The 19,693-nt window shown below is 48.2% G+C and overlaps 1 protein-coding gene across 1 annotated transcript in view; it reads right to left on the bottom strand.

The window, feature by feature from the left end:
• The window catches only part of VPS35 (VPS35 retromer complex component), a 1,351,314-nt gene that overhangs the window by 1,117,242 nt on the left and 214,379 nt on the right, over positions 1 to 19,693 (bottom strand). The window contains exon 4 of the mRNA XM_069607068.1: positions 4,006 to 4,129. Coding sequence (XP_069463169.1) covers positions 4,006 to 4,129 — 124 coding nt within the window. The remainder of the gene's footprint in view (positions 1 to 4,005; positions 4,130 to 19,693) is intronic.

Raw genomic sequence — 19,693 nt, 5'->3', positions numbered from 1 at the left:
GGCCGCTGACGGAGTGAAGATCCGAGGTCCAGCCCGTGGTTGAGTCCCGATCACCAAAGCTATCCTGAGGTACATGCTGCGGCTACAGCACCGAAAGGGCAGAGGACCGCCGACCGCAACTCCCCAACATCAGACGCCTGCTGCAGGGCCTGCATCCATCACTTTTAAAGGTCCTTCAAATCCACAGTCTTATTTATGACACTGAACATTTTGCATCGAGGCCTACCGCACAACTCAAACTCACCTTCCCAGGACTTCCACCATCGAGGAAACGATTGATCATGGAAGAGCACCGTGCAGGTCGAAGCTGCTCCATCACCGCAAGTGTTCTACTTTTCCTCGAGGATCTCGAAATGCCCAGTGGCTCCTTGTTCAAAGAGGGTACATCCTCCAAGGATAACATCAAATAACCGTTGAAGAAACTCTCCCACTTCAGGTACATTGGGGTGGTTTAACTTTTTAACCAAGAAGCAAGGCTTATTGAGCATTTATGGACTGGGCTTGTTGATCCTTTTGTTACAGATTGCCCAGGTGGGGGATCCTCATTTAGAATTGTGCATCTATATCCAAAAATAGCATTCTGCCATTGCTTAAACTTAACCTGCCTGCTAGGCAGAATCCTTTGGGACCACTACACACATTTAAGACCACAGGTGGCAATACAAGTTTTACCTTTGGTACAAGCCTGTACTACTATATTAAAGTGGTAGCAGTAGCGGAGCAGCCAGGCTTATCTCAAGAGTATATGAGCAGTAGCAGAGATTACACAAAGGGACCACAATTACTGTGACTCAAGCAAACACTGACTCAAGGTTTCAGGTAGAAAAATATAAGTACATTTATTTTTAAACCATCTGTTATCAACACGACACTTCCACTAATTCAAAAACCACACGTAAAATATACTACAACTAACCAATTCACTTTGTACAGTATTACTCAAGGTAAGTACCCTGTGTTTGAATGGACCGGTGTTACGAAACAGAACACGTTACCGTGGATACAATTGCAATCATTTTTTGACAGTTCTGTCTACTAGATAAACACGTATCCGCGGCAAGAAATGCTACCGGGGCAAAAAAACACTTAGCACCCGAGATACCCAGAGCTTGGGGGCAAAAATCACAGGCAATATGTTGGTTAGGCAGACCGAATCGAAGAACACACATACAGGAATACAAAAGTCAAAGGGCCGGAGCCAAAGTCAAGTGACACCGGGTGCCTGTTGTCGAGGATCACACAGTTGGATAGTTCAGGATTCAATGTTGCCAAGAGTACTTTGATATTGTCAATGTTCGGAAGCAAAAGTTATAAGGAGGGAAACGTAAGGACAATCTTAAAGTAGATTAATAGGGATTTCACCCAAAATTCCTCAAACAGGACACAGTACCTTTCTCAAAGAACGAAGCTGGTGCCACGGCAGTTGTTCCTGTTGGTTTCCTGCAGACCCATGCTTTCCTGCAGCTTCAGCACAAGAAGGACTATGAGGGGGTCCACACCACACAGGGATGAGGTCGGCAGCAGCGAAAATGAATAAAAGGTGCACTCCTTAAAAACAGGAGAGGTTCTTCAGGTGGCTATCCGGACCACTACAGCAGTGTGCAGCGATTTCGACCACGAAGGTGACCTCTGGCTGAAGAAGATGAGCTGGTTATCCCCACCAGGCTCAAGGGAAGAAGACTCCGGACTGGATCTCCTCTTAGTCGTTGAAGGATAGATAGCTCAGGACTGCAGCAGGGCTTCACTGGGACGGGGTAATTGCAGCAGTCGACCTCTCCTCCACTTCTCATCAGTTCCTTGTAGTTCCAGTGGCGACTCTCTGACTTCCAGCCCAAGAGACCTGCCTTTTATGCGAAAAACCTCCATTCACACAGCCTGGCTGTCAATCGCCCAGCAGGGGGGTTGTCCAGCACGGACAACCACCCCAGCCAATCATGCCAAAGTGTGACTTGGGTTTCCTAGAATACCCTGTGCAGGGGGCGACTACACCCCTCCCTCACATTCAGCCCACCTAGACACCCAGGCGCCTTGAGGAGGGCTTCTAGGTAGAAGCCTGCCAAAAGACAGTGAACAAAGAAGGCAAACCTAGTTTGCCGCGCAAAGTAAAACACAAGAAGGAGTTTAACAAAAAAGAAATGGCGAATAAACCACACCGGAGCCAAACGAAAAATGGTCAAGCGGGTTTAAGTTTGAGGCTAACACAATAGCCTACAATATAACCACGGTTATATAAGATAACCGCGGTAGAACTTTAGGGTAGATACCACTGCCACCAGCCATGTCCAAATGTTAAAAGAGCGAAACAATGCTCCAGGAGGTACAGATAAAAAAGAGTTAAGAGTTAACCCTTCCAGCACTCCAAGTAAGATGGTGTGCACTGGATCTGTGGTTAAATTTGACTAAGTAAAGTTAATGGTAACTTTACCCTTTTCTGGGGGACAGTAGTCACCTCAGAAATGGAGTCAGTGGGAAGTCTGAATGACAACCCTGTGTCACTGCACTGAAGGTGCTGTATGACACTCACAAAGAAGGGAGCTACTGAAGTGGTGTACTCCAGAGCTCACAATCTTAAAAATAGGTAAAAGACACATAGCAAAATAGGTGTAAGAGTGGGGGAAAAGCTCACACTCTTACCAAGTGGAAAGAAATAACTCTAGAGATCCAGCAAAGCTGCTGAGGGACTCACTAGGTAAGGGAAATTAACCATAGAATGAGAACTCTCCCTAACACTGCCTTCCCTTCCTTCCCTATTTTCTATGCTGATAAACCTTACTGAATGATGTGTATGCTCTATTCTAACTGCCAGATGGTGATGCATTTTAAAGGAATCTAAAGTACAAGTGTGGTACCACATAGAATAGTACAGATTTGTCAGAGTATATAGTGTTTTATTGAATTGTGTATACATATCTGAACCTTAATTTTATATAAAGAGCTGTGTTAGCACATAACTTAATGTGTGAACTATCAGTTGTCTAGTCATGTGGTTTCAGATGCTTGAAAGTTGGGGATGGAACATTGTGTCAGGCGCAGTAACGAACAATGTCCTGAAAGCACCGGCACTTGAAATGAAGCAGTGCTGGAGATCATGCGATCGGTTGTCTTTGAACGTTGGAAAAGGAGCAGCCGTACTGCACGCATGCGTTTGATCAGCAACTTTCAAGCATCTGAAACCACATGACGAGACAACTGCTTGTCGAGATCATTCATAGTCCAAGACGTGTCTATTTATGGATGACAACTAGCTCTACCTCAACACGTCTTTGTTAAGTAATTGTCTACTGCTTGGAAGCATTGAGTTGTCCTGACGAAAGTTCGGAGTATTTGTCAAACTGCACCATCTAGAAATTCTGTACTGAACCAACTCTGAACTAGAAACACAAAAACAGTGTTGACAGTTGAAATGAGCTGCTAATGATCATACAGCACATAAAACACTTATGTTACTAACCTCACTTATTGAGCACCATTTTTGCACTGCTAATGACAGTCATATATATAGGTCTGCTTTTAGTATATATTTTGGAATAAACTTTGCTTTAACAGTGTTACAAATGTGTTTGCGTGATCTTATAACGGCTAATGGAGATATACTTTAGCCCACTGTAGTTTGTGTCAACATTGCCTGGACGTCAAAGGGAGAGGTAGCTTTGACTCATTTCCTTGTGTATGATTACTTTCTTATACAGTAATAAATAGACGTAAACAATCAAAACATGCTTGTAGGAAAACAATGTCTTGGTATAATGTGGCTTGTACACCTCCTTGACCCCCTCAGTTATGGCCTGCCGGCATACTCCATCATCCACTTGTCACCTGACAGATACCTTCTCCAGTGAAACCCTCAATTGCCAGTTGCACATTTGAGGTTTCAAAATCTTATGAAATACTTTCAATTAAGTGCCCAACAATATGGGGTATCTGTTTAGAAGATAGAATGCATACAAACTGGACAATGTTCTGTTTTGTGTATGAAAACATAAGCTCAATATGAATACTACTTACAGCCTTGGAATAATATTCCCAGCATACTGTACAAGTTCATACAGATCGGACACTTTCCTTCCCTTGGCAAACTCATCAGTCAAGTATACCTCCAGATAGTGCAGCTCATCAGAAATGGCCATGTCTATTTTTTTTTACAGTTAAGGTTGATAAAAATAAGCTAAATAATTACAATACACTGCTGCCCAATGACACACTGTTCTAAGAACATAGTAAGTGAAGCCGCAATAAAAAGTCCATTTGGATTCAATAATGGTAACTTGCTGTACAAAGACAGGTGGGAAGCAAAACATGGTTTATTCAGTTACAGCTTTTGCAATGGTTCCCGAAACACACAGGTTCATTATTTATTTGTCCAAAATCAATATGCCCCTCATATGACATGCATTACTTACCGTAAAAGCATTTCTGATGATTGTATCTGCTTAGATTCACATGCTGTGCATATAGTCCGACATCCAGTGGTCACCGCAGAGTATTGCATCTCGTCTTTTGGGGACCGAAAGGGGACGTCGGCATAGTCATGACTGTAACACTATCCCTATAGTGACATGCAGTGTACCCAAAATCCCTCAACCGTCGAGGTCCCTCCGATCGTATTTTTTCTGCCATGAGGGATCCTTATGACTATCATGAGTGAGTTAAGAAAAGAGAGAAAGTAACAGGACGTCTATGTTCCTTCCATTCGAGCGGGGAAGAAGGTTGGGCGCATTTGTATATCTAAGCATATACAATCATCAGAAATGCTTTTACGGTAAGTAATGCATGTCTTCTGATGCTTGTTAATCTGCTTAGAATCACACGCTGTGCATAGACTAGCGAGCAGTACCCGGAGTTGGAGGTGGGTTGTGAGAAGGAACAGTAGAGATAGAATAGTGTTTTGTAAAGGTGTGTACAGAACTCCAGGTTGCTGCTTTACAAATGGACTCAAGGGGAACATTTGCAATGAATGCTATGGATGCCCCGGAGCCTCGAGTAGAATGTGCTCTAGGCTTGAAGGGCAGGTCTCTCTTAGCAAGAGTGTAACAGAGAGGGATACACTGGACAATCCATCTAGATATAGTGGATTTGGAAACTGCATCTCCTTCTCTTCCTGCCGACCACTGAGACAAAGAACTGATTAGTATTTCTTAGTGGTCGAGTTCTTTCCATTTAAAACATGACCGCCCTGCGCACATCAAGTGTGTGCAGGCTCTTCTCTCCCAAGGTTGATGGGTTTTGAAAGAAAGTTGGTAGTTCTATTGACTGGTTGACATGGAACTTTGAAATGAATTTAGGTGCAAACCTAGGGTGTGTGCGTAGAGCCACCTTATCTTTGTGAACTGTTACAAAGGGGTCTAAGATTGAGAGCACCTGTAGTTCACTCACTCTCCTAATGGAGGCGATAGCTATCAAAGCCGTTTTAAGAGTGAGATCCTCAGTGGCGGCTGGTGACTTTGAAAGGTGGTGGGGCGTAAATTTGTCGGTGGGAAATTGGAAGCGAGCGAGCGCGCCCAACCCACAATAAGAGCAGTGCAGGGGGCTTCTACCCCTGCGCGAGAAGTTTTGAAAAATGGATTCCAAAATGTGCAATTTACTGTTCAAACCCACAGCAATATGATATAAAAAGCATTAGGTTTTACATACTAATGGGGGTACATTATTCTTACATGTGCAAGTGTGATGTTGTATTTTACAGCAGCTTGTATTTGAGAATAGCTGTCCATTTGCCTGACACTGCTATTAGAATCCCAGTTACTTGCACCATGTTGCACCTACTACCATCAACAGGCAGTTAATGCTACTATGAAAGTGCCTGGCAAGTGTCTTTCCCATGCCTACATAAAAGCCCAAACTGTTGGCATTGCCAATGCTTGCTTTCAAAAGAAATGGAGACCACTCATGATAAATTGCTCTCAGGTTACCAGGCTACAAGAAGATGTTGGCACTTGCAGCTTCACTCCATCGAATTGTGCCTCCCCTGACCCCCACACAGTTTGATGTTCTCTCATGGTGAGAAGTGCCTTACTGGAGGACCCACTAGTGCACGGGCCGGCATACTTTATAAGAATCAACAAATGAATACGAGCCAGCAGTGCACTGGAGGTAAAGCAGCTTCATCAGGCTCATCATTTTCTTAATCAAGCAACCAAAACATAAAAAACAATAAATGCTCCCTTTACTATGCCTATAAGGCCTGTGGTGTCAAGGACAACTACCAAATGGTAAGGTACTTACAGGAAATACTATATGCAAATAAGGGGTGCTTACTGCGCCAAATTACCCCAGTAGTGGCCTACATGCACGAGGCTGGTCAGCAAAGTGGTGTATTAAATTCTCCTTCAAGAAGTGAACACGATTTTGGAGCCAGGACGAAAGTGTCTCTTTCAATGAGCTTAGGTTACACACCCGACCCACAAGGTTGGCAGGCAATGCATGGAGACTGCAAACAATTATTTGTTCCTTCCAGGGACCTGATGCATTCACTTTGGCATTACCTCTGGTGCCTTGTCAGGGCCAATAAAACACAAATGAGCTGAATTTATGGACTGGGGAAGAGAAGGCGGGGTAGCCACGGGGAGAGGTGGCCCTAGGACTCGTGGGAGAAGAGAAAAACAGAGGGCGGGAAGGAAAGAGTGCAATAGGCAATGATTAAGTACACAAGAAAGGGAGAGAAATCCCAGGAGGGGAGAAGGGATAGGAAGAGGCGCAAGAGACGGGGTAGACTGATAGATGGACTAGAAAGCAGGGGAAATGTTACCACAACCTTTTCCACTACTTTTTACTGCGCCTTAATATTTCATTGCCCTTTCACACACGCGCATGTGTACACACACACACACACAAACACAAGCATGCCCATACCTACCACACAAACGCACACAATTTGCATAACCCACAACACAGGGAGCGAGAGTTGCAAGCTAAGGCTGCTTCAGGCCAGCTATATGGCGTGTGCCACACTGCACGGTTTTCAAAAGGTCATCTCATTTATTATAAATAATAAATTAGATGGCATTTTAAAAAATTGTGCAGTGGCGCTGTCGGTGACACATGACGAACAGCGAGTTGTCATAACAGTTGTCACCACAGGGAGCGCTGAAGTAACCAGGGATTTTAATTCAGTAGATGGTGCTGCCCACTACACTGCACATAAACACATCTATGGTGGGCAGCATACCCCTGCACAAAAAAACAGTCGCTCACATGCCATACATGGTCATGCTGTCTGGCGCTAAACCCGTTTCTTTGTTTTCCATTGCCTTAAATCTGTGAACATGTGGCAATTGCAAATACATCTCTGGACCCCACCGGGACTACCGGGTTCACCACTATTACAACAAGCTTATGCACACCTGAAGACACACGGATCAATGTTGCAGCTCAGGGTGTTGGGGCAGCACCTGAAAGTTCAGAACAGCCTACTTCATTGGTAACCTTTTCTCAATACACCCACTTGTGCTTGGCAAGAGGAGTATAACTCACCAGAAGGTGAGCATCTGTGTGAGGAATAGGCAGACAGTTGATTGCCGCGGCCTCAAATTATTTATTGAATAGTCGGCTGATGTAACGCTCACCTGATTCCCGCAGAGGCGCCGGTCTTGACTGGGTGAATGCCGTATCTTCAAAGGTGATGTGTAACACACGGTTGGCTCTTTGGGCTGGACCTCTGTGCACTGTATGTCTGACTCGAAGAATAAGATGTCTTAGGTAAGTGAAAACCGAGCTCTCCATCTGCCTCGGGGCAGGGTGCCGTAACCAGTTTCTTCACTGGATAAGGGTGCAGGCCTCTTGACCTCAGAGGACTGCTGTCCGTCGTTAACTGCACGAACGGTAAGTTCTGGGCACTTCAAATGTCTTAAAAGTCTTTTGTAATGATATCTCTTGTTTTGCAGGGTTCCGGCGATGGCGGATGGCGGGCTGATGAGAGTTGAGGATCGAACCCGCGTGAGGAATAGAAGCGCCTGGAAGCACGTAAGTAAGCGCTTGTAGCCTGCTTCACGATGCGCACTAACTGTCCCTTTTATCTTGCAGGTACAAGTTCGGAGCTTTAGAGAAGCTGAAGGGTGCTGGAATACCCACTGGATTCGGCGTGGGAAGGAGTAATGGCACGTGAGTAATAAAGTTGCCCAATGTCTTTAAACGCACCTTCTTTTGTCTTTCAGATGCGGGATGCAGCGCCAAAGGCCTCCGGAGCGTGCGAAGAGCTGGTAAGCTTTTGTCTTTCAGATGCCGGAATGCAGTGCGAAGACCTCCGGAGCATGCGAAGAGTAGGTAAGCCTTTGTCTTCCAGATGCCAGAATGCAGCGCGAGGCGTTGGTGACAGCCGATGGACCAGTTAAGAGATGCGCTGCCACTGAAGACCCTAGTGCTAACCTGTTCTTTCTTTGTCTTTACAGGTGCTGCTGAAGACTGGATTCCAGGATGGTAAGCCTTTGTTCCCTTAGGCCCAGGATCAGAAGCAAAAGACACGATGAGCGTTCTGCTGCAGAGAATGCAGAATAACGCAAAGCAAGATTCATCCATCGGGTGTGGTTTAAATAGCCTCCTGTAGTGCTTAGGTGTCTCCTTCCACAGCCACGCCTAGGTAAGAAAAGAGTTCCTGCTTTCCAGAAGAGTTCCAGTGTTCTGAACCTAGGGATTGGCTCCTGCCCCACCCAACAGGAAAAGTAGTCCCAAACAGAAGAGGATCAGGGGTTCAACTGGCAGGTAAGTAAGCAGCATGGTCTGCTGCAGGTAAGTCCACCCAAGCATTATGAGCCCGGCGCTTCCAGCGCTGGGACTGGGCATCTTTATGAGCCTGGTGCCACTGGCGCCAGGACAGGGTCCAAAAGGTCCCAATTGGGACTGGCTGGCACTCGGAACCGGGGTTATGGGTCTGCTTCCAAGGGAGTCGGGCAAGTCCTGATCTTTTGGAAGCAGAGATCATGACAGCACCCCCCCTCAAGGCCCCTCCCAAACCGGGCTTCTCCGGGGGTTTGGGCTTGTTAGGAAATGTTCGATGAAATCTTTTGGTTAGACGAGGCGCGTGGACATATTCTGCAGGTTCCCAGGATCTTTCTTGGGGACCGTAGCCTTTCCAGTCAATCAGGTTAAATAGTTTAGATTTGGAGATCTTGGAATCCAGGATGCTTTTGACTTCAAACTCGAGTTCTCCATCAACTAGAATAGGTTTTGGAGATGTAGTTAGTCGGGTTTGAGGTTGCACGGGTTTCAATAGAGAGACGTGGAAGACCGGATGTAGCTTCATGTGAGGGGGCAAGTCCAACTTGACCGCTACTGGATTTACTATGGTAGTGATGGAATAGGGACCAAGGTATCTTGGGTTGAATGTGCGTGGTCCTTTTAGAGGTAGATATTTGGTGGATAACCAGACTTGATCTCCTACTTGATATTGGGGGGCTTCCTTCCGATGTTGGTCTGCTCCTTTCTTGTATTGTTCTTTAGCCCTTTGAAGGTGAGAAACGGCTTCCTTAAAGGCTTGGGTGATTGTAGAATGCAGGTGGTCTGCTGCTGGTGTTCCAAGATCTTGGAGTGGATCCAACTCCGAGGTTCGAGGGTGACTACCGTATAAAAGAAAAAACGGGGTCTTCCCAGTTCCCGAGTGGACAGAGTTATTGTAGGCATATTCGGCTATCCAAAGGATATCTTTCCAAGTTTTTTCAGTTTGTTGTAGCATGCAGCGCAAATACTGTTCCAGAGTTTGATTGGTCCTCTCGGTTTGTCCGTCGGTTTGAGGGTGGTGGCTGGTCGAAAGTCTCACATCAATTTGAGCTGACCGACAGCAACTTCGCCAAAAATGAGAAATAAATTGACTACCTCGATCCGAAATTAGAACTGAAGGAAAACCGTGCAGTCGGACGATGTTCGAGAAATTCTCGGGCCAGAGTTGCTGCTGTTGGTAAGCCTTTGAGTGGAATGAAATGCGCCATCTTGGAGAATAGGTCCACGATTACTAGGATCGTATTGTATCCGGAGCATGGAGGTAGATCGGTGATGAAGTCCATAGAAAGCGTATGCCAAGGGCGAGGCGGGATGTCAATAGGGCGTAAGAGGCCAGCTGGTTTTTCCTTTTGACTCTTGTTTTGGGCGCATACTCCACAGGACATTATAAAGTCTCTGATATCTTTTTTCCAAGATGGCCACCAGAAGTAGCGCTTGATCTTTTCCGAGGTCTTGGTCATACCGGGATGTCCTTCCATTAAAGAATCGTGATAACAAGAGATTACCTTTTTCTGTAAATCTGTGCTGGGCAGGTATAACCGTTCTTGGAAATATAATAGGATGTCCTTCACCGTAAAGTCCTTTCCCTGCAGATGCCAATTCTGTAAGTCTGCTGGAGTTACCAGTAGCCTGGCTTTATCCTTAACTTCCTCTATGTATGGTGTGGCGATTACACCTAGAATTCTTTGTTCGGGAATGATAGGTACAGGTTTAGGATTGATCAAATGTTCTTCCACTCCCATCCGAGAAAGGGCATCAGCTTTACCGTTTTTTGTACCAGGTCGATAGGTAATTATGAAGTCAAACTCGGCAAAGAATAGTGCCCAACGGAGTTGCCTAGAGGATTGCGCTTTTGCGGTTTTCAAATATTGCAGGTTTCGGTGATCTGTAATCACAGTAACGGTGTGTCGGGCCCCCAGAAGATAATGCCGCCAAGCCTTAAAGGCGCACTTGATAGCTAGAAGTTCCTTATCAGTAATAGTGTAATTGATTTCAGGAGGCGAGAATTTGCGGGACCAAAATGCCACGGGATGCAACTGATTGGTTACTGGGTCCTTTTGTGATAGAACTGCCCCCATGGCAAGGCTCGAAGCATCAGTTTCAACGATGTAGGGGAGTTCTGGGCGAGGATGTTTTAAGATCGGTGCAGAGATAAATCTAGTCTTCAAATTCTGGAAAGCTTGTTCCGCCTCGGTAGACCATTCAAAACGTTTGTTTTTCTTTAACAAGGCGGTGATGGGCTGGACTATTCGAGAGAATTCGGGGATAAACCTGCGGTAAAAGTTAGCGAAGCCTAACATGCTTTGAACACCTTTTACGGAGGATGGCGATGGCCATTTCAGAATTGCATCGACCTTCTTTGAATCCATACGCACTCCGCTAGGTGATAATATGAATCCCAAGAATTCAACTTCAGTCACGTTGAAAACACATTTTTCCAACTTAGCGAAAAGTTTGTGTTGACGCAATCTCTCGAGGACCATTTTCACATGTTTCCGATGAAGAATAAACGAGGATGTCGTCAATGTAAACAACAACACACACATCTATGAGCTCTCTGAGGACATTGTTCATAAAATATTGAAGGCGGCCGGGGCATTGCAAAGTCCGAAGGGCATGACCTGATATTCAAATAGCCCATACTTGGTGCGGAAGGCCGTCTTCCATTCATCGCCCTCTTTTACTCGTACCAAGTGGTAGGCTCCTCTAAGATCCAGCTTTGTATATATGCATGCTTTTCTGACTTGGTCCAGGAGTTCAGGGATCAAAGGTAACGGATATCTATTCTTAACGGTGATCTGGTTCAGGGCGCGATAATCTATACAAGTTTTAAGGTCCCCTTCTTTTTTTGGAACGAAGAACAAAGCTGAGGAAGCAGGGGACTTGGAAGGACGAATAAACCCATTCGCTAGGTATTGATCCAGGTATTGTCGGAGGTGAAGATTCTCAGGCTCGGTGAGGGCATAAATTATACTACAAGGAGGAGTAGATCCAGGTATCAGGTCTATCTGGCAGTCATAAGACCTATGAGGAGGTAGAGAGTTAGCCTGATCCTTCCGGAAAACATCTTGGAATTCTAGGTATTCAGGAGGTAACTGGGGAGCCTCCGAGGAAATTGCTGCCAGTGCAACACCAGGTCGAGGGTGACAAGTAGAGACACATTCTGGAAACTGAACCGTTCTTGCTCGCCAATCGATCTGAGGATTGTGCTTCTCTAACCAAGGAATTCCTAGAATAATCTGGAACTGAGGGGCCTTGATCACATCGAACACGATCTTCTCATGGTGTCCATCTTGACTTACTAGCGTCACTTCTTGGGTGGTATGCGTTACTGGTCCGGAGGCTATCTCCGTACCATCCACCGTAGTAATGACGTCCTTTACAGCCTTTGGACAAAGTCAGATTCATCCTCAAAACCATTTCCTGATCCACATAATTGCCGATGGCACCGCTGTCGACGTAAGCTTCAATCGCATGTAATCGATCCGGATGTTCAGGGCTAATGAGGACCATAGGTATCACGAAATGCGAGGTCACGGAACTGGTTTTAACGCTCGGCAAGAGGACCTCTATTCTTGTCGGGCGAGGTTGTTTCCCTGCTCAGAGTTTGTGACCCTGGTAACTGCAGCTCCTACTGCCTTCTTGGCTGGTTTCACTGGACAGTCTCGAAGAAAGTGCCCCGAGTTTCCGCAATAGAGGCATAATTGCAGCTGTTTTCTCCTTTCCCGCTCCTTTTGTGTTAGTGGTCCTTTCAGGCCCCCTATTTGCATGTGTTCCCCGGAATCTACTCCTTTGGTAGGAGTTGGTGGTTTGGAAAATACTCGAGCATCAAACTTGGAACGATCGGCCTTCCTGTTCTGCAGTCTGTGGTCAATTTGAACGACTAAGTCAATATAGTCCGAACAGTCTTGCGGGGGATTCACTACTTGGGCTAACACATCTTTGAGCTCTCCACGTAGACCTCTATAAAACAGCGTAATCCTTTTGTCCTCAGGCCATCGAGTTTCCACTATCAGTCTGTTGAAAGACGCAATATAAGCCAAAAGGTCTTGATTACCCTGTCGCAATGAAAGGAGCTCATTGTCCAAGGCCTGCCCCTGTGAATGTCTTGCAAACAGTTTTTCCATACTGAGCTGAAAAGCTTGAAAATCATGGAGAACCGGATCATCTTGATTAACTAGAGGGATCGACCAGTCTGCCGCATTGCCATTAAGGTACGAAAGCACGAAAGCTACCTTAGCTTGATCAGTTGGAAAGGCTGCTGGCCGGCATAAGAAGTGCAACCGGCACTGATTAATAAATACTGCAAAGCTCTTTGGGTCACCAGAAAATCGTTCGGGCGGAGCCAGAGGTACATTCCCAGGTAGGTTGATCTTCACTGGGTTCGTAGAGGATATTGAAGGAAGATTTGCCCCTGATGCGGGTAACAGAGTTTGTCCGGCTTGTGACTGTAGCAATTGTCTAGCGAGATCGTCTGTTTACTCCTTGGAAATAATCAGTTCCCTTCTTAGAGCATTCGTTTCCTGACGGGCTGCATGCACTTCTGCTCTTAGTTCCCCAAGTAACTGGGCTAGCTGGTCGGTATCCGAGGTTTCCATAGCGCCTGGGTGGGAGTTTTGCGGTAGGCTTTGCGTTCTGTAACGCTCACCTGATTCCCGCAGAGGCGCCGGTCTTGACTGGGTGAATGCCGTATCTTCAAAGGTGATGTGTAACACGCGGTTGGCTCTTTGGGCTGGACCTCTGTGCACTGTATGTCTGACTCGAAGAGTAAGATGTCTTAGGTAAGTGAACGCCGAGCTCTCCATCTGCCTCGGGGCAGGGTGCCGTAACCAGTTTCTTCACTGGATAAGGGTGCAGGCCTCTTGACCTCAGAGGACTGCTGTCCGTCGTTAACTGCACGAACGGTAAGTTCTGGGCACTTCAAATGTCTTAAAAGTCTTTTGTAATGATATCTCTTGTTTTGCAGGGTTCCGGCGATGGCGGATGGCGGGCTGATGAGAGTTGAGGATCGAACCCGCGTGAGGAATAGAAGCGCCTGGAAGCACGTAAGTAAGCGCTTGTAGCCTGCTTCACGATGCGCACTAACTGTCCCTTTTATCTTGCAGGTACAAGTTCGGAGCTTTAGAGAAGCTGAAGGGTGCTGGAATACCCACTGGATTCGGCGTGGGAAGGAGTAATGGCACGTGAGTAATAAAGTTGCCCAATGTCTTTAAACGCACCTTCTTTTGTCTTTCAGATGCGGGATGCAGCGCCGAAGGCCTCCGGAGCGTGCGAAGAGCTGGTAAGCTTTTGTCTTTCAGATGCCGGAATGCAGTGCGAAGACCTCCGGAGCATGCGAAGAGTAGGTAAGCCTTTGTCTTTCAGATGCCGGAATGCAGCGCGAGGCGTTGGTGACAGCCGATGGACCACGTAAGAGATGCGCTGCCACTGAAGACCGTAGTGCTAACCTGTTCTTTCTTTGTCTTTACAGGTGCTGCTGAAGACTGGATTCCAGGATGGTAAGCCTTTGTTCCCTTAGGCCCAGGATCAGAAGCAGAAGACACGATGAGCGTTCTGCTGCAGAGAATGCAGAATAACGCGAAGCAAGATTCATCCATCGGGTGTGGTTTAAATAGCCTCCTGTAGTGCTTAGATGTCTCCTTCCACAGCCACGCCTAGGTAGGAAAAGAGTTCCTGCTTTCCAGAAGAGTTCCAGTGTTCTGAACCTAGGGAGTGGCTCCTGCCCCACCCAACAGGAAAAGTAGTCCCAAACAGAAGAGGATCAGGGGTTCAACTGGCAGGTAAGTAAGCCCGGCGCTTCCAGCGCTGGGACTGGGCATCTTTATGAGCCTGGTGCCACTGGCGCCAGGACAGGGTCCAAAAGGTCCCAATTGGGACTGGCTGGCACTCGGAACCGGGGTTATGGGTCTGCTTCCAAGGGAGTCGGGCAAGTCCTGATCTTTTGGAAGCAGAGATCATGACAACTGAACGAGCAATACATTATATTCCTCTGCTACTGTAAGCAGGGTCTAGACTCGAGGGACATTCCATTCGCTCATGCTCCCATAGCAGGCCAGCCCGGGTAGGCCCTGCATCGATGCCCCGGCTGGGCTCTCCTCTCCGACTCTCACCTAACCCAAGTGCTAGCCAGGCTATGCAGGGCCTACCCAGCCTGCGTGCCTGGCCTAGAAACTGGGGCCAAAGGGCCTAGTTGGACGACTCTTCGGGACTACACCATGACGGCGTAGTCTCCAGTCCTCCAACTAGGCCCTGCTGTGACCCTGCATTTCATTTCCCAGGGCAGGGCTCTAGACGGTTCTGGAGAAGTCTGCCCCCCACCTTGGGAATAATTAAAGTTAACTTTTTACTTACCAGCGGTCCAGGGAGCCTGGAGTTGCCAAATGGCAGGCCTGCGGTTCTCCGGCTGGCCAGCTCTAACACCTCTGTCACCAATCGATTCCCAGGACAAAGTGAAGGCGGCAGTATGGCACGTACGCACAATCCGCCCATAACCCCACCCACACTGAAATGTCATTGGCTGGCAAAAAGCCAATGACATTTCTGTTGCTATGTGACCTGCCTTGACTAACTGTAAGCAAGGTCAGAGATGATCAAGAAATGCGCTGTTTGCGCACATATTAATGCTGGCAGGGACACCCATCTAGCGCCCCGCCAGCCTCCTAATTTGCTGCTGTTACGTAGAGTGCGTGGAGCTCCGAGCTCCACGCACTTTACTGCAGAAACAATCTGCGTAAAACGGGATGCGCCCCTGTGGCAGCCACCCATGCCATGACGAAGAGACGCAGGTAAGGCAACACACACACACAGTGTCAGAGAGTGTGTAAATGTTTTTTTATGAATCGTCGCGCTGCAGTGCTCTTTCACAAATTGTGAAGAACAGATTCAGATGAGAAAATAACTTCTGAATCTATTGTGCTGCACAAAGCACAACTTCTTGGGAAGTTAGAGGGGGCGGCGCCCCCCGCCCTATGAAAGCAGCCGCCACTGGAGATCCTTAAGGCTCGCTTTATGCATGGGCTCGAAGGGGGAGCCCATTAGCCTGGTTAACACAACGTTCAGGTCCCATCCGGGAGCTGGGTTAGATACAGGAGGGTGAATTCTTTTCACTCCCTCCATGAAGGCTTTAATAACTGGAACATTCCACCATGACACCTTATGTTGTGACGTAGTGTAGGCGTAGAGTGCAGCTAGGTGAACATTAATTGAATTAAAGACTAAACCTGAGTCCAGTAGGTGAGTCGGGTATAAAACAATATGTGTGGGAGAGCAGTGCTCCTTGAGTTACACCAGATGACGAACCGTTCCCATTTACTAGAGTAGCAGTAGCGAGTGTTCGGTTTCCTTGCCTCCCTGAGAATGTCCATGCATCTTTGAGGGAGCTGCAAATGTCCAAATTCTATGACCATAGGAGCCAGGCTGCCAAGTTCAGGGTCTGCGGCCACGGGTGCAGCGTTCGGCCCCTGTCCTGCGACATGTTGTACGGGCAGGGTAGTTTCACTGGAGGAGATAGTGACATCTCCATCAGATGTGGGCCCGCCAACCCTGGTTCGCTCATGGGGGCCACCAGTATCATGGTAACTGGTTCCTGGTGCATCTTGTGCACTATCTTGTTGAGAAGGGGAGTCAGGGGAAAAGCGTAGACAAATTTCCCTGACCATGATTTCCAGAGTCTGTTTCCCTTGGAACGGTTCTGGGGGTACCTGGAGGCGTAATCTTGGCATTGGGTGTTCTCCAGAGTTGCGAACAAGTCGATCGCTGGGAAGCCCCATTCTGCGAAAACGTTGGAGACGATGTCTCCGTGTAATTGCCATTCGTACTCTGCGGGTAGAGGGAAGTCTCTGCTGAGTCCGTCTGCCAGCAGATTGAGTTCCCCTGGTACATGTTGTGGTAACAGGAACATGTGTTTGAGAGCCCACTTCCATATGTTCTGGGACAACTTGGACAGAACTGGAGAGTGAGTGCCCCCTGCTTGTTCAGGTAATACATGGCCGTGGTGCTGTCCGTGAGGATCAGCACTGTCTTTCCTTGTAAATGTGTCTGGAAGGCCTTCAGTGCTTTGAAGACCGCCAACAATTCCAGAAGGTTTATATGGTTGGACGCCACACTTCAAGTCCAAACTCTGTGCGCAGTCTGATGGGATAGGTGAGCCCCCCCACATCCTGTGAGGGATGCGTCTGTGGTTAGAGTGGCTTCCACTGCGGGGGTGGTGAATGAGTTCCCCTTCACGAGGATCTCCCTCGACCACCACTGCAGCGAGAGAACCAGGGCTTGCGAGACAACCACTATATCGTCCCATTGTTCGCTGGCCTGACACCACTGGCTGTTGAGCCACTCTTGCATTGGGCGCATGCACAGGCGCGCGAGGAACCACGTAGATGCATGACGCCATCATTCCCAGCAATCGCATGTCTTTGCGTACCGTCACCTCTCGACCAGCTACATATTGAGGGATCTGAAACAGCATGTTTTGGACCCTCTCGTTGGAGGGGAAGACGAGGCTGTCCTTTGTTAGAATTAGAGTCCCTAGCAATTGCTTGACCTGGCTGGATCTAGACTGGACTTACTCTCGTTGATGGAGAAGCCCAGGTGGAACAAGAGGTCTATATTCTTTTGGGTATTCGAGAAGCATGTTTCAAAAAAATCCCCTGTTATGAGCCAGTCGTCGAGGTAAGGATAAACCGGAATGGACAACCTGCGCAGATGAGCCGCTGCCACTGCCAGTACTTTCGTGAATACCCTTGGCGCTGAGGTTATGCCGAAGGGTAGCACTTTGAACTGATAGTGTCTGCCTTCTGTCATAACCCTCTTCCCAAGTGCATAGAGCATCTTCCCTTCCTTATCAGGGGGTGCTTCTCCAGTGGATAGAGGAACCCCCGCCACCAGAGAGTTTGGGATGGAGTGACCTCTAATATATAGAGGATCAGAGGGAGAGGGGCTGAAGAGTTTCTCAATCCGTGGGTTAACACCCCTGACCAAGGCTGGTGTAGGCAAAGAAGGCGCAAGGCGCCTTTTGATGGAGGCGAGGAGAGGAAAGGCCTGGCTAGTCGGTGGATTTTCTTTAATGATTTTTGCCACATAATCGATCTCGGGGGTAGTCTCCCCTGTATCGATCTCCAAGCGTGCTGCAGCCCTGCGTAGAATGGCATTAAAAGTGGGCTGATTGTCCACAGGTGAAGGCTCCCTAACAGTAGTGGTCTGTGGGGAGGCCAGATCCACAGTATTAGGGTCAAGTGACAAAGCAGACTGCCAAGGCTGTGGTTCAAATGTATCAGGGTCTACACCTCAGCCCTCAACAGGATATTGCAAGTTCCCAGGGTCCATGAATTGGTATTCTTCCTGGGTGTCCACATAAGGGTCATCTTCAGTGAGATCATATGTGTAGATTTCCTCATCCTGGGGGTCGAAAAGTCTTGGGAACTTGGCTTGAGGGCCCTGAGGATCTTCATCCCTTGGCCTTCTAGGTGTGGCCAGGTCAGGACAGGACGCAAACCTATCTATCCTGTCCATACAGGTCTCAAATCTTTCCCTGGTCCAATGGGAGGACCCAGAAGGGTCTAGGGGTGGAAGAATGTGTTCTTCCTCCTCTAAACGTCAAGATCTCTCCCACAAAGTGGAGGAAATCCCCCCGTCGCCCTCCGAGAGACCTTCTCGTGGGCCTAACAGTGGAGGAGTGTTTCTGAGTCTCTCCTTCGACCTAGGGGAGGGTTCCGATGAACCTGTCGCACCTTCGCTAGGTTTCGGCGTCTCCTTGACCTCAGTAGGCTTCGGCGATTCCTTCGCCCGCCATTTCTGAATGTCATCGGAGACTATTCTCGCGATGCTCTCTGCGATCATCCTCCCAGCCGGGAGCTGATCGTGTAGAGTCTTCGGCGGAGGTGGAACCTTACCGTCGACGGACTTTTTTTTCTTTCGATGCGTCTCGCCGGTGCCTAATACTTTGGAGGTAGCGCCCTTAGTAGTTATAGGCTCAGTCGCTAGGCACGATTACGGCTGCGGGGAGGGCTGCCGACCCTTACCATCGGCGGGGACCGCCGGCTGAGCCGGTATCCCCGTTGGCGCAGAGGCCTTCTTCGACTTTGTCGAGAAATGGCCAGGGGTTGGCTATATTTTGTGAGGTGTAATTGTCCGTCAGCATCGCCGGGGTGTACATCCCCCAAAGCAGGGCCAGAGTCATGCCTATCAGGGCCGGGGACAGACGCCGTGGTGCGAGAGCGCTCCGTTGAGAGGTCTACAACCTCCATTGCGGAGGTTGTGTCATCACCCTCGTCACATTCAGCGGTCGCGGCGGCGGGCGAGGAATCAGCCTTCGACATCACGTAGGCTGCCCACCTTTTGACCTTGCGCTCCTTCAGAGTTTTAGGGCGGAGGAGCTTGCAGACCACGCAACCAACCTCGTCATGCTCGAGGGGTAAGCATCGGTTACACTGCTTATATGTCTATCTTTCCACGGGAACTTGCCTTTACAACCCGGGCAAAATTTAAATGGAGTCCTCTCCATAGCGGAGGACATTACCAGTGACGACGACCGAAAAGGAAAGGTAGGTGAAAGGGAAAGGCATTCTCAGTATGAGACAGAAATGTCCACCCCGACCCCACTCTCCCACTGTGTAGGCGCCTCGAAGCCCTGGCCACGTGGTCGGCAGCACCGATGGGATCACTGTCCGTCTAAAGTCTTATCTCGTCGAAGAGAGGGCCGGTAGGTGGTTTTATAAGACAATAATTAAACAAATCGACCAAACGTCGAAGGGACAAAGGCAATGTCTCTTTACGAGCTCCGCTTAAAGCGACCAGTATTCTGGGCGGAAAAAAACAATCTTAGGGACCTCGAGACGTGAGGGACTTTGGGTACACTGCACGTCACTATAGGGATAGTGTTACAGTCACGCCTCTGCCGACGTCCCCTTTCGGTCCCCGAAAGACAAGATGCAAAACTCTGCGGTGACCACTGGATGTCTGACTATATGCACAGCATGTGATTCGAAGC

The sequence above is a fragment of the Ambystoma mexicanum genome, chromosome 1p (assembly GCF_040938575.1).
Source record: "Ambystoma mexicanum isolate Mex_15411 chromosome 1p, UKY_AmexF1_1, whole genome shotgun sequence".
Classification (NCBI taxonomy): Eukaryota; Metazoa; Chordata; class Amphibia; order Caudata; family Ambystomatidae; genus Ambystoma; species Ambystoma mexicanum.
The sequence above is the reverse complement of the archived record's forward strand: the minus strand, read 5'-3'. Positions and strand labels throughout refer to the sequence as shown.